This window comes from Vanessa atalanta, chromosome 2 (assembly GCF_905147765.1).
Source record: "Vanessa atalanta chromosome 2, ilVanAtal1.2, whole genome shotgun sequence".
Classification (NCBI taxonomy): domain Eukaryota; kingdom Metazoa; phylum Arthropoda; class Insecta; order Lepidoptera; family Nymphalidae; genus Vanessa; species Vanessa atalanta.
In genome coordinates, this window is record NC_061872.1 from 12,738,276 (window position 1) to 12,754,971 (window position 16,696).

Here is a 16,696-nt window from a genome sequence, read left to right on the forward strand (position 1 = left end):
TTTGAGCAAAAAGTTTATTTAGGAATCTGATATTTTACTCTCCACACCATCCAAAGATGTATTATTTCGAAAACAGAAGAAGATTTTCTTGGTAGTGCTTTGTATAAGCCTGTCTGGGTAGGAAACTCCCACTCTATTTCTGTTTTACTGTTTGAAGGGCAGGGAAGGGGTTTTCAAGATAGGGGAAGTATTGGTTTGATCAAAAGAATGGCTAATATTTTTTACAGCACCACTGTCTGTCTATGGGCGGTGGTGGATACTTACCATCACGTGACCCATTTAACCGACAACCAGACAACTTAAAAAAAAAAATCTTTTATTATATATTGTACTTACCACGAGAAGTTTACACGAGTCAGTGGAGTTAGTGACATGCGAAGTCTCGTCCGTGGCTGTATCTTGGGCGTGCACACTCCGCATGCTCCATTTGCGCCCTTGCGCGCCCGCTATCGGCGCCGGCGCCTGAACGTCACCCGCTCCACGTTCCCATTCTGACAGCGATTCCTGTAATAAATAATCAAAATATTATATTTCATACGTATATTACTGCTTAAACTTAAATTTATTTAAAAAATGTTCTATGTATTTTTTTTAATTGTCGATTTAGTTTACATCTGGTATGAAAAGTTACCAAATTACTATACTATATCCAGAGTATAATGATGTGCATTTCAGGTCGACTTTTATATGCAACATATATGTTAATTGACTGATGTATAAGAATCAAATCATCATCGATGTAGACAACATCGTATAAATATATTATTTTATTTGAACATAAAAAGAATGTCTCGCGGCTTCGATCGCGGAATGTTAAGCAAAATATTTATTTTTTCACCATTGTCTATAGACTTTGACGTCGAAAAATTTGAACCATTCCATGAAAAGTCCTTTGTACATGTAGTTACACTGGTCACTCATCCTTCAGACCGGAACACAATAATACTAACAATAAGTATTGCTGCTTGGCGGTAGAATACCTGATGAGTTTATGGTACCTACCCAGACAAGTTAAACTCAAGTTTAATTATCTTTCATTAACGTTTTAACACGACACTGGTGAACGTGTCGGTTGGATGGTGAGGTGCCAGATATTCGCAAAATCCTCCCCTATAATTTAAGCTAGTGTTTCATAGTCAGTCATTCGGGTCTTTTAATATGTTATACATACATATAGATATTTTTAACATATATTAATATACTTTAGATAAGCAGGCAAATTAAGTTTTAATTACACATATGCATGTGTACAGAACGACGTTCACCGAGTATGAATAATTTTATTTAAGTTCAAAGTAGTTTTATTTAAACGAAAATATTGTAGTCTTTAACTAGGTACCTATAAATACATATTAAACGTCGAAGCGATATAAATGGCAATTAACGTTATTACATGAATGAAAAACAATGTACTTATGATCATTTTTATACGTATATTTTTTTCTTAGGTAAGTAATTAAAATTTATATAATCACATAAGGATTTTATACATAAAGGTGTATCTAACTATACATAGGCAGTTCGTATATAAATAATGATTAATATTAGCGATAGACCACCGATATATGTATATTTATAATCAATTTTATTAATGCCAACTATTTTTGAAAACAACAATATAAAAAGTTTAAGAATTAGCGTAAAATTAAAAAAATTCTATGAGATAATAGCTAAAAAAATTATTTAAAATGTGGTTATGTAAATAAAAAAGTACAATAAAATAGTCTGGTCATCAGAAAAGTCAGATACATCTGTACTTCAGGCTTAAGCGATTGACCTTTAATTATATTAAAAATAATAGAAACACCGTTGCACAGGTCGTTAACAAATTGAACGTTTAAGTGAAACGTTTCTGACGCAAAAACGCTTCACCTCTGTCACGTGTACGGTATAATGAGTTGAACACACTTTAATATTTTTATTAATTACAAAACAATCTGAAACACTAATAAATGCGTTAATAGCAACAGATAGTGTTGGGCTTAATCGTTTTCGTATTCATTTATCAAAAATATGTTTATTTTTCTATTAGAAATCATAAATCGATAATTAATTTCTTGAACAATTCAATTTCAATCAGCTCTTCCCTTATTTATCGTGACATTAGTCGTCAATGCTATTTATAAAATACAATTGTTCGATCACTATAAAAACGAGAATTTACATGACATTGAAGCTTAGCAGTTTTAGCTTGTGACATTATACAGCATGGTCGATTTCTTTTGTAGTTTTCTTATCGAATAAGGGAACAGTCTGGACATAATAATCATTCATGACTAAATAGAACCAGGTCATTGTTCTTCTTTTGTCTCGATTGTTACCTTATTTAAGAAGATAATTATTAAAAAAAAAATACATATTAATTGTTATACAACTTTTATAAAACTACGCTGAACTGTTGTGATCCGGTATGAAGAGTGAGTGAGTCAGTATAAGTAAGGGATTCAATGGATATGACATCTCAGTTCACAAGATTGTTGGCGCATTGGCGATGTGAAGGAAGATGATCTTACAGAGCCACTGTGTTTGGTGAACACACGCAATGTGTTGGACGATTTGTCTGTCTGCCTATATATATTCAATAAAAAATATAAATAGGTACTATTATGCATCCGCGTGTTTTCTTTACATGTTTGAATAACTTGGTCAATTACAAAATATGATAAAAATATCATATTATTCAATGACACAGCATAAGGATTCAGAAGCGATTGAATGTGCCCCGCGCCTGCGCCTTGAATTACATAGCAATGAAGCGTATCATATTACGAATTTCATGAAACATAATTGCTTAATTACTATCCGATTGAAGAATTTAAGTTCAATTAAAAGAGAAACGAAACATTTTTTCGAATATTGTTCGAATGAATTATTAACTAGTTTCCGCCCGCGGTTTCGCTCGCATGTGAGATGTTTGGGGGCAATTCTACTATATTCTTCTATTTCGAACTACGACAATCGCACACAAAAATAAACCTTAACCGTAAGTGAGGGTCAATAAAGTGACAATTCGTAAATAGAATCTATGCCCAGGTACTTTACTGACCCCTGACAACGTATGATGATATTTATGAGGGTCGGTTGAGAAGTTAAGATTTGAAAACGTAACAAAATCCGCATTTATAACATTAGGGATGATGTTCATGATTTATGTAAATAAACAACCTGAATGGTGACTGTTTCGTGAAAAAATTACTTTTTGAATGTCGGCACAGTTCTTACCGAAACTTAAAGTAATAGTTGTATTATTAATAAATATATTTTAATCAAGAATTACTCGTTGCATAAAATAGCAGAGTTAATAGGAAATCGCATGTAATATTATAATGTAAGGTTTGTTTATCTTTACCCCTCCTGCCATCGAAATGTAGAATTGATGGAAAAACTCAGTTTTTGATACCTTTATGGGAATCTTGGTACTCTGTTATTGGTAGTCTAAATTCAAAATGCCAATCAAATGTCGCCATTTTTCCGCCGCAATTTCCTATTTAAGGTTAAGTATTTTCCATTATTTTCAAGTAAAAAGGCCTAAGTTAAATGTCATTTTGACTTGACAAAGTTCCAAGTTATATATATAGTTATCGTCCATGCTAAAATCGATGCTGAGTATAGATGTCTTTGAGACGTTCTTTGAATAGTCAAGTGACCGCCTTAATTCGGAATTCCGCGTTTAAATTGGATTATGACGCAGTATGTTACAAGAATAGAAATCTTTGAATTTTTAAGTCAACAAAGGTATCATGTTGCAAGTATAATATAAAAATATTTATATAAATATAATTGTTTTTTTTTTTTTTATCTTAAGAATTTTAGAAGTTATTTTTATAAGGATAGTAGAAATCGTAACAGTTTTATTGCAATTTTCAAATACACGTAATAAATATATTCGTATATAGTCCAAGAAAAGAGACCTTTAACTGCGAATTGTTATATATATTTCGGAATTTTCTAAATTTTGAAACAACCTTTTAATTTTCTTTATCATCCCTCTCCGAGGGATGTTTAAAGAGATTTCTTTACTGCTCGATTTTAGATACTTTACTTGTATAAAAAAGTTCCGAAATTTATCTGAAAATTAGCAGTTTTAATTTTGGACTCCATTTCCTATAGATATAAAAAGTATATCTCCACTTGCCTTCATTATTATCACTAACACCATTTAAACTCGAAAGTTATTTTTTATGACTTTAAAATTGTTAATATTTGAATTTGAAAATAAGAAGCAGATCTCAGGAGATAACTAATTCTAAAATCTCACTGTGTACACGCTAGTAGATTTGGAAAAAAAACGAATATGTTCCACATTGGAAACGAGTTTAATAAATGACTAAATAAAAAATCACTTGCAAAATTGACGTATAAATTCAGTAAAATTTACATCATTATCTTGAAATCTTATCTCCACGTAAACAAACATCTATTACAAATATATTCGTACGTATCAGCATTCTGCACACGCACAGAAGACCTTCGATTCTGATGCTATTGTGATTGTAAACATATATTTTGCAATTTGTATTGTGACGTCGGGTGTAAAAAGCGCATTACATACGGCAACTCGTTGCGAGCAAGTTAAGCATTTATACGGCTAGTAGGACAACGTACACTTTGCCAAATGGCATTCGTACATTGTTACAGGTTTCCTATACTAATATTATTATTAATTCATGCGGATTTTAATAAGTATTAGTAATCTATCTATCCGTCAACGTTTCGAAGGGTAGATGCAACGGTCTACATGTACTCGTATATTAATATGGCTGAACCACTGAATCGAATTTAGGCATAAATGATGCCTAACGCCTAAAACGCGACAAAATCGCGGATGACTACTGGTAATAAATATAATATCGAAAGGCTATACAGTAGAAACTTCTCGTTTTTTTTTTGTTAGACATTTCGGTCGTGCGCAAAAATACTCAAACTCAACTCAAACTCAAATTCCTTTATTCAATATAGAAGCATTACACTTACTTATTGGTGGTAAAATTAAACACTACCACCGGTTCGGAAAAGGAGACACCCTGACCCGAGGAGAACCGGCGAAAGAACTCAAAAAAGTTACATCACTAATAAAACAGAAAGCGTAGAAGATATAACATTATTTTTTTTCAGACATATTAAAATCAACGACAAACCTGCATGTTACAAATACATGAAATGTTACATAAACACTTATCTGATGAATGTTAATAAGAAAATTGGAAATCTTAAAACAATGGCTGCGATGGAAAACAGAACAATGCGAACTTACTTAATTACTAAACTGAGCAACAATGCTATGTGAAATTGCAACAGCGCGCCTACAGTTCGAATCCTTTGACGCGAGATATATAACGTCACGACTGTTACACATATTGGTAATTATTATGCAAAATCAACTTTATTCGAACTATTAGTAGAGTTAATAATCCTATTCTATTTATATCAAGGGTGTAGTCGTTTAGGACCTTATTGAAATTTGACAAAACATAATATCTTAGAAAAATTAAAATTATTTATTTTTCTTAGTGAATATTATGAAATTTGAATATATTATGGATTAATTCGAAAAACAGACAGACGGGAGTCTTCAGACAAGAGTCTTATAAAATAAGGCAATATCGCTTACGATATATACAAAGATTAGTCTTAACTAATGATATCCTCTTGAATGATTTCGATCACGGCTGCCGTTCTTAGCGGAGAATAATACGCAGAAGGTATTAAATGCTCAAAGGGGCGTGCAAGCAGAGGCACTCACTGTTCCCTCATTCTTACACTCTTTCTTATACGTTAAAGCGTCCAAAAAGGCGCGTCGATTTGCACTGCTGTGGTCTATATTTGCTTTTGTTGCTTCACTATAATTTTCGGTACTATCCCTATACTTTTCAATATTAGTTCTCATAGTCTGATGGAATGGCAATTCATCACGTCCAACTTCATCCTGACACTCCCGATACAGACCAACTGAATTCTTAGTCCTGTCAATTCCAAGAGCTGCTGATTTTAAACTTATCAGGACCAAGAAGGGATTCAGACTAATGTATACATTTTCAATATTCTTATCTTCAGTATAATAAATAAGGATTGTTATCGAAACAAGACTAACACCACAAATCTTTTACAAGTCTCCATAACCATTTAATTAAATAATCCGTTTGCCTTAATAACCATACTAAGAGAACATAATAAAAGCAATTATTTGTATCGTAATATCTTCGTGCGATTCAATTCCATGCTTGAAATTGACAAAGATTTATTACACTAATTGGTACATTATTATTCCAAATTGTTAGAGATTATCTGAATGACCGTCGGTTTCCTTGTCGGTTTCTATCTCGAAGCATTGTCTTCCGTCCGGCGAGGCCAAACCTTACCTCTGACCATTTGTACCATTTAAAGGCATTCATTATGCAGTAAGCCTTTAACGCTAATTATATTAAGGTTACCTAAAAACACCACATAGAAGTAGTAAAGGAAACAATATATTTTTGGGACTGATATGGTAAATTATAATACAATAGAATATACTTTATTTTATGTTTTACACCAATATAGTATTACTGATTCCTAAAAATAGGGTATTGCTATTATTTTTTTCAAAAGTAATTAAATTATAATCAAATTCATTGTATACACAAAAGTCTATGTCATCGGGAAGAGAGATGAGCTTTAAATATTATTTTTTATAATATTGTCTATGATGTCAGCAAAATGACAAAGGTCAGTAGATCTACTTTTTTATCCTTAAACCACGATGAAAACATACACAAATATAAGAAATTATATTGTGCTATTATATCATTACTAGTTATTACAGTTAAGGCCTATAGGACGTCTGTCCAAATGTTGTATATCATTATTATATTATATTGTATATGTTGTATATAAACATTATTTGTTTCAATGTTAAGTTACAATTCTGGTTCTTATGTTGGTTAGGTTAGTTATTTCGATTATTATGTAAAAAAGGCCTTCATGACACAACGCAAAAGTTTGGAGCGAATTTGGATACCAAGGCACTGTCGAGAATCTTATATTGACAATGTTTGTGAGATCTTATCGTGAGACCGTTTATGTTCAAGTACATTAAATAATTGGTTAAATTTTGAGTTAGGTGTTTGACGACCTCCGTGGTCGAGTAGTGTGTACACCGGTTTTCATGGGTACGCCACTCTGAGGTCCCGGGTTCGATTCCCGGCCGAGCCGATGTAGAAAAAGTTCATTAGTTTTCTATGTTGTCTTGGGTTTGGGTGTTTGTGGTACCGTCGTTACTTCTGATTTCCATAACACAAGTGCTTTAGCTACTTACATTGGGATCAGAGTAATGTATGTGATGTTGTCCAATATTTATTAATTTATTAATTTATTTATTTATTTAAATCTACGAATACACTATAGGGATCCTTGCTTGTTTTAAATAATAATTTGCGGAATTTGTCATCAATAAATCAAGAAATTAAAGTGATTGTTGCAACAGAACTTTATCTAGGTAGTATCTAGGTTACCGAGTGAACAAGGTAAGTGCAAGGCTCAGCTTAAACGCACAATACTCGACCTTGCGCAATCATAAGCGGTTTAAAGTTCTGTTTAAGTCCTATCATTACTACCATTTCGAAATAAACGGTGTCCCTGTCCCTGACAATTTCTTGTCAAAACGAATGGTCTTTTGTTGTATTCCTTGTTCTTTTCAACTCTTCAAACTAGACTAGCTTACTGGTAGCCCTTGAAGTTCCCGCTAGCATACCACGAGGTAGATATCTCGTGATTTAATTATCAGACGACCTCAATGACGATTCAATTATTGTATCGTCTGCCTTACTACAATTACTGAGTTTCTTGCCGATGCTTCTCGGTAGAATCCACATATCGAACCAGCGGTAGATTAACGTTTAATATAATTCTGTAAAATGAAAATTCCAAAGTGCTTGTATAACCTACTTATAGTATATTTTGATCTAGATGGAAGCAAACTCGTTTGGTGCCTCTACCCGCTCGTCTATTCAATAATATCCTTCACCAATCAGCAAGTTAGGTTTAGGTAAGTATTTATGGCACACAGGACAATAGCTTCCATGGATGGCGACGCATTAACAATGTAAAGAATAATTCTTACAGTGCTAATATTTACCAAAGTTTATCCATGTAGTTTCGTGTCAGACCATTCAACACCAATTGTGTAATTTACGTATAGAGAATCAATAAAATTAATAATATCTTTAAATTTGTTTATTCATGTGTCATGAGATATTATTGTACCTACATATATATTTGAGCATGAACAATATGCGTAAGCAGCACTTTAAACAATTATAATAGATATTGTTTCAACCTTATTTACAATAATTTTCCTTATTGCCGTAATGCTTAAGATAATTATCATATGTATTAAAATTTCGACAGCTCTGAAAAACACCGTGAGATTTATTTAAAAAAAAAAAGGAAAATACAAAGATATGGATATTTCTTTAAAATTACCAATTCAACAAGACATATTGTCAAATAAGTTGTAAATAATTATTGTATAGTTCTAATTATTCTGAGTTCAGAATGTTCCAGAAATGTCAACGGTTGCCATACAACTGATGCTAATCCAGCTTGTTTCTCATAAGGCCTGTATTTTCATATTATACTCAGCTTTGGAAAGAGCAATGCTCTATATTTATCTTGATCACTACGTGAAAATTCACAATGATGAAAACTGTAGACGATCGAAGATAACCGACAAAGGTCAGAATTAGCATGCTGAAGCGGCAATGCTCCTTGGATCAGGGCACGTCCTGAAAACCTAACTTACGTATTTGGTTTTCGTCTGAGAATTTTAATAAACCCAGGTTTTTTATAGGTAACTGAAATATTTCAATGTTAGACACACATTTATACTAGGGAAATTTCTTTACAAGAAGACCGTTTTGGTTGATGAATCATAGTCGTTGAATAAATTGACATCCAAGCTACTTTTTATCCTGAGTTTTGCTCCAGTAAGGATATATATAATTGCCACTTATGAGAATAAATCTTAACTAGTTACGAACAAAATAAAATATGATTAAAATGTCCATTTGCATAGTAAACACAGTAGCTCAGATAAATACGTAGAAACAAACACGTAAGTATGACCATAGAATGTACCGTAATGCGAAACGGCAAACAAGCAACTAGAATAATAGTTCAAGCGTCCATATTTGCTGGCTGTTTAAGCATTTTCTCGAAACCCATTTACGTAAATGCATTAAGTTGAATTCATTGAATTTTTACAGAGAAACAATAAATAATATTACGATGAATGCCTATATGATTTTTTTTTTAAATATAATTTATGCGAGCTAATATCTAGAAGCTTCCATATTGATTAGGAATTAAAGGTGAAATGATTCATCGAGAGGATTTAAATTCAAAACGAATTGCAACAAAAAAAATTCAAATCAAAACTTTTTATTTATTGAATACTGCAAAATATACTACATATTACCAAATGTCAAAATAATTTTACAAAACCAAAGTATTCTTGAGGTATTTGTAGCTTTTTGTCGAATTTCGAAATTTAGCCAGCTGGCCACTATTTTAACGTTCACTCCAAAGTCCAAAGTTTCGTTACGCGCAGCGCTAATGTCACGATGTGCGTTGGACCAACTCATTCACCGAGCCATCCTTGTACCGTTAAAATTTTGTAAAGACGAACTAAACCACCAAAACCATATTTTTGTGGTTTAATTCGCATTTTTTTGACGAAACTTTGGCCAGTTAAAGTTGGTTTTTAAATTGACTTAGATAATATACAGTAAATAACATTGGTCCAGCACTAAAGTTTATAAACCAAATCCTATGTAAATATCATATGTGCATTAGGAAGTCATATTTTTTGTATGAAAAACGGGAAATAAACTGATTAAATAAAAAGGCCGATATTTATAACAGAAGGTTCGAGAGTGATCTATGTGTAAGACGTGATCGGAACTAGTTCTGCAACATTAGAGTGCTATTTTGATATGGATTGTAAGTAGCTGGTCACGAGCTACGTTGGGTAACCTTAGTCCAGTTCGCATGTGGGAAATCATTGTGAAAGGCTCCCTTGGCACAGATCATTTTTGACTGGTTTTCGCATATTATGTTCTTACTAAAATAATTCATCGATAGATATTAAATACATCGATCGATTAATTCTATCGTGCAAATCTTTACGACTTCAGTGTTATGTAACTGAAATCCTCAGGTAGGTGAATTCTGGAAGATTATTTTTACGCTACAAAATAAAGGCTTTAAAAGATTTTTGCAATGTAATACTCACGTAACCCTATGTGAGATTATGTCGTCGTAGGGATAATGAAATTCGAGACAGTTCTAGAAAGTCAAGTACACATATATCTAAAATGGTAGTCTTTTACCCGTTTTTTTTAGTCAACTCGAAGTTATTATGTTCGTGCATAAAATGATATACGGACATCCCTTAGTTTTACTGTAATAAATAAATATAGAAAAGACTACAATTTAATTATAGGTAAACACTGTAATTAAATAATTTTCAAATAATTGGTCGTCGTAGCAATTTTACGATAAAAAAAATGGATATTATTATCAATATATTTTAATTTTTGGCTGTGTCCGAGTGATACGAAAACAATTAGTTTGGTTTCAATAAAACTCTACAAAGCAGGGGTAATGTATCAAAAACTGTAGTCATTCAATCAGTCAGATCAATTTAGGTAACATGTATTATTTCTTAACTCTAAGGTTTCATAATAATCTTGATAAATATTTAATTAAACCATAGATATATTTCGCACGATTAATTTAAATTGTTAGTCTCAAAATCATCTCACTGTCACTATAATACTCATATGAAATAGCAACGATCCAATTAAATTTATCTCTGTCATCGTAAAATTACTGGTCTAATCTGATAATATTGTAAGACCAATTATACACTATTGTAGAGTTATGACAACGTTGCTACAGAATTATATATCATCATAACAGTATGATATTAACAATGGCTTCGAGATTTACTGTCGAATACAATTGCAATAATTATAACAATTCCGACATTCGGACCCGATGATCTGAATTAAAATTCAAACATCATTTCGATTAGAACAAAAGTGATTGTAGAATTATGAGACTTTGCCTTCATCCAAGATTCTTTTGAGAACAAGATCCTTTCACAAAAAAACACGTTTCGCAAGAAACAATAAAAATTCGTAACTTGATTCTTGACACTGTTCTAGAGGACTAAGTTAGTGAGATATTTATTTAAATTAAGATTAACATTAATTAATCCAAATGATTGGTATACATATTTCATACATTAAATTGAAAAGTCACTTAACATAAGAAAATGCAACTTACATAATTGATTCGACTAAGATAAGAAAATAATGTAAAAAAATACAGTTTCTTTGCAGACAATAACTGAAGCAAATGAAAATCGTTTAATGGACATTGATGATAACTTAGATGATAAAAGTAAATGAATAACATTAAGAATGATGACAAATCTCATTCAATTACATGTAAAGGCACTCTAAATAGTGTCACTCGTTTCACAGATTATAAAATACATTTCGTTGTACCAAACATGCACTTATCTACAAGAAGCACTAAACTTAGTGTTCACAAAAAGTGCAATATGACGTAAGTAAGCAATTTAAACGACAGTGAACAGTGTAAACGAAGTTGTAGACAAGAAAAAATTCCACGATTTATGGTCATTCTACCATACAATCACTGGGAAAACGAAATAAATATGGCGATGAATACATTTGAACAGATAAAATGTATTTAAAATTTAGATTAAAGTTTTAGTTTATTTTTTATATTTTCGTGAATTAAGCAGTATTATATCTTTGTTTTTTTTTTTTTAACTAGCACAATTTTCTGATGTGAGAGCTGGATATTGGGAAATTAAATAAATGTTTATATAATTAAGTTCTGAATATACGGCCAATAATAACAGTCTGTAGTACGCCAAGGTAGAGACGCATACAGCCAAATAAATATCTATGATAAAAAAATTACTAAGCAAAATCTTATAAACATCTATCTAATGTATAACTCTCTTTTAATTTAATGGAGTAAAATATCTTATCTTTTTGCTGACAGCAAAATACCACTTTATAAACTGGTTTGTTTTCTCTGACAGGTAGTACAGCCCGAGGCTAAAAATAGCCTCGCCACGTCACCGACTGATGGATCACGTGACAGGCGTTTGAAATGCTCTCGGTAACCAAGGAAATAATATAAAAACAACTAAAAATAATCAACAATATAATAAAATAAAAGTAAGTTAAGTTACAGCCTGTATATGAAACACTGCTGGGCTAAGGAGTCCTCTGTCTTTGAGGAGAAGGTTTGGAGCTAAATCCAACACGCTGAAACAATTCACTCCAGTGGATAAACACGTGGAAAATTAATGTCCGAAACATGCAGGTTTCCTCACAGTATATATTATAAATGAGAGTTCAGTCGTGTTTGTCTGGGTTTTAATTCATAATCATTGGTTAAGATCCACGTGATCTGACCACTGTGTCATTTCGGCTTATATATAATATAATATACTGTTTAAATTGTTTATTTAAATATATTTGCTGTGTACTATCGCAGTTACTATAAATATGAATGGCTTTAATTAAAGGCGCATAAATTAAAACATTGTATTTTAAAAATATCTTTGAAACCACAACTTGTGACTCACGAAAACAAACAATCGCAATATTATTTTGAATCGGAATCGTATTTCATTTTCATATATTTATAATACACGAGTCAATTACATGTTATAAAAAAAACTATTCTCTATCGTAATTATGGATATAATGAATAGAAAACATTCGATGTGATTATATAAGGAAAAATTGAAAAAAAATTATAGTTCATCACGAATTAACCTTTGTATAATATAATCATACAACAGGCTAATTAATTGATATAATGACAATAGAGTCGAGGTACTTCTCAACTGTGACGGATAATATGGAGAGTTGAATAAAACTGCGAGATCATTCTAATCTTACGTTGTAGGAACATAGTCTATGCCTCTTCTGTAATAATACAAAGAGTTTGTATGTTTGATAGTGCCAATCTCAGGAACTAGCAGTTCCATTTGGAATGTTTGCGTTAGATAGCTCGTTTAAAGTAGAAGATAGCACAACTTCGTGCTAAAATATGGCAACTAATATATTTACTTATATAGTTTTATCTTAAGTCAAGCGAAACCGTAGGAAACCGCTAGAGAGAGAGAGAATAGCGAGAGATATTGTTAATGTAAATTATTGTGCGCTTGCCACTAGTAAAAAAGTTAGTAACAAAAATAAAAATAAATTGAATTTACATTTTAAAGATTTATTTTTACTCATCGATACGAGTTACAGCTAGCATACAATATATCTAGAAATTGATACTCGACCGCTTACAGGAAGCAAAAACGTGTCTTGAATACCACATATAATGATTTGATTATGGATGATATTTATACTTAGATATAAGTACTTACATACCGATAATAATAAGCAATGATGATTTCAACATACTTGAATCTCAACAGTTACATTGGACTAAAAAGTGTAAATTTAAAACATGATAGTGTTCCAAAAATGTAATAGATACCATTGTCACCGATTCTAAACGTGTGCGCAAAGTGTTAGCTCAAACAGGAGGGAACTGGTTTAAAATTTAGTTGCTCGATTACGCCCAGGCGTAACCATATAACTTCGTATAAAAGACGAAGTTAATACGATGTATTTAAATTGGCATAGAATCTTAATAATGTGTTCGTATAGATTGTAAACTACGCATAATCCGTGACGGTCTGACACACCCACTCCTTGAAGGTGAATAAGCTGGCATAATTAGTTTGCTTGATAAATATCCGTCAGACACGTACAAACCGGTGACAATAATTAATGTAGTTTATATAAAGATAAATATATTATAGTTACAATACGAGTTTCTAATAGAGGACCTTTACAGGAAATGACTTGGAAACTTCGAAGTAGTTTTTATAGTGACCTACCCAAAAACATTTAATGAAAACCTAAACTATATCAAATGTTCCTGAAACGTATTTCCTTGTAGACTTTATTTATTTATCAAAACAACCTTGATGAATTGTATTGCTACTCAATATATAATGGAAGAGTTAGCACTTAAAACTAAATTGCGTAATTTAAAATCAAAAAATACTTTTGAATCGTCATTTAACAAACTATTTTAAGTAAAGCTACCACCGGTTCGAAATGTAGATTCTACCGAGAAGAACCGGCATGAAACTCAGTAGTTACTCTTTTTCAGCATCTATAGGGACAATTATATATGTATGTTATCCTGCCACCTGCCTGGAAGTCAACAAGCATTAACTTCACGCTTTTTTATCATCTATATAATCTTGTAGTTTTAATAACACGAATATCGAGTCAAATATTCAGTTGAATTAAACTTCATAACCTCTTTCGTATACTCGTAGATAGAAGCAAACGGCGATTTAAAGTTCCTTTTGTGCTATTGAGTCAACAGCCATAACTGGTTTTGTCGCACGTAATATGCCTACGCATTGGCTATACGGTCAATATACGAATAACCGACCATTTTGTAAAGACAATTTTATCATCATAATTTTACCGATCCTTCACTCTTTTCAATTGTATCCTGATATTGAGCCAACTCGAAAGGAATGCGATCACGCCACCTCCGTCTTTTACATAAAATACAACTTACTTATTCAAACGAGGCTATATAGAATATTATATTCAATCGTTATTGATATTTTATGAATTAGGTAAAGAATAAAAATTCGTATTGTGTAAAATGCAATGCAATTTTATGTCGCGTTGGTGAAAAAAAAACTTTTATTTTTCCAGATATTTTTCCGTATTTTATTTAACAAAGAGGATTTTTATGTTCTTATTTTTTGTTTATTTGTGTGATGTTAAACGGTAAGAGAATATGTGCATGTCTTCAGACTTGAATGATATTTTTCCACAAATTATGAGTATTTACCAAACCGACCCAATAATGGCGTGGTCGGGTGTGTCTGTCTCTGGATGTGAACAGACTTTTTGGGTTACTGACGCTTTAAGCAATTTATTTTCAAAAGATATAAATTATAATCAATTTAAGGACTAAAATCTAAATTTACTGGATGTAAATTTACATACATACAGTTACGAAAAGATAAATAATTTGACCTTTCAAACGCAATAAAAAGTATTCACGTCATCGGTCTTTCTCACTTGCTTTATTTAATACATTTTGTACAGTCGTAGTTTAAATTTGTACATAAGCGTAAATCATAATTTAGATTATGTAGATTTACGCTATTTTTTCCAGCGAGACAATTCTTATCTTTGATTAACGTAATTATAATGAGTTAGATAAGATATTTTATGGTGTTTCAATTTACCGTGGAAACTTTTGCCTTAAACTGAAGGCAAAATTAAATAAGTATTATACGTGCATAACGAACTGTACACAGATAATTTAAAAGCAATATTTTTTCCTTATTTATTCAAACGTAAGCATTAAGAAAAATTGGTTTGTCATATTTCATATTTAAATGACGTCAATAAGACTACAATAATTGAATGTATTGAACGACATACATACATACATTTGTTATTGTCGAATATAAAGAAATGGAAAGTCCATAAATCAATTACATCAAATATCAAAGCAAAGTTTACTAAGTATATTAACCGTGTCACGAATGACACGTCAAACAAGAGTGGGTGAAAGTAATGAATGAAATCAATTTCTCTGTCTGACTTTTTTTGCTTGTGCATTGTTTTGGATAAACAGTTTCTAATGACTTGACTCTTATAAGCTTTAGAAAAAAGGCAGACGAAGTCATCTGTACCGATTGATATTATTACTGGAACTGAAAACCATTGAAGGATTATATTCCTTGTGCAGGCAATTGCGTGGATTATCCTCCATACTGGAACGATGCAATATCAGAGTACTTTTGTGTGGCATAAGATGTTGTAATATCTGCGTTTCGTGTACGTTCCAACCCCAGCATGAGCCTGGAGCACCAGGTTCTTTTAAATATGCTGTTTAATATATTTAAACCAAATTAATTGCAACGCATAAAATGAAAGGTCAATTTTCATAAAAAAATAACTTTCGGACGGAATATATCTGGCATGTAAGCAAAGAAGATATTTGTAATTTTATATTCATTTGCAGTCCTAATCTCAAGTAGCTTCAGTATGATGTCATATAATTACAAAGACCGTGTAAGGTTAATTTTATAGAAAATATATACTTAAGAGTAAGAACACGAAAAACGTGAAGCGGAAAGTCGTAACATAGCCATTTGCGTAATTTTGAAGGATAAATATAAATTCTAAATAAAACCTAAACTAATATATGTTTTGCAAATTCAGAGAAAAGATGACTATAAATATTCTTATTTATTTGAGCACATTAAACTGCAATTGTGCTCAAAATATTAGGCAAAAAGGTGATTGGTCTTTGAGGAAAAAACATTTACGATTTCTCTAAAAAAATCATATGACTTAAGATAATGATATTTATTATTTTCTTACCAATGCCCACTGCATTGGTAAAAAAATAATAAAAACGAAACGAATAATATCAACGAAAGGAATTCCATACATATTTACGATTGGCGCCACTTTCTCGCGCCGAAAATTGAATTCTTTGAAGCCTTTGATAATCATAAATATATAAAAAAAAGTATTTCGTTTTCTTTGCTTTG

At 31.6% G+C, this 16,696-nt stretch overlaps 1 protein-coding gene across 1 annotated transcript in view; it reads right to left on the minus strand.

Moving 5' to 3' along the window:
• LOC125070744 overlaps nt 1–16,696 on the minus strand; it is a 49,048-nt gene that overhangs the window by 6,278 nt on the left and 26,074 nt on the right. The window contains exon 3 of the mRNA XM_047680695.1: nt 337–504. Within this exon, the coding sequence (XP_047536651.1) occupies nt 337–504 (168 nt within the window). The remainder of the gene's footprint in view (nt 1–336; nt 505–16,696) is intronic.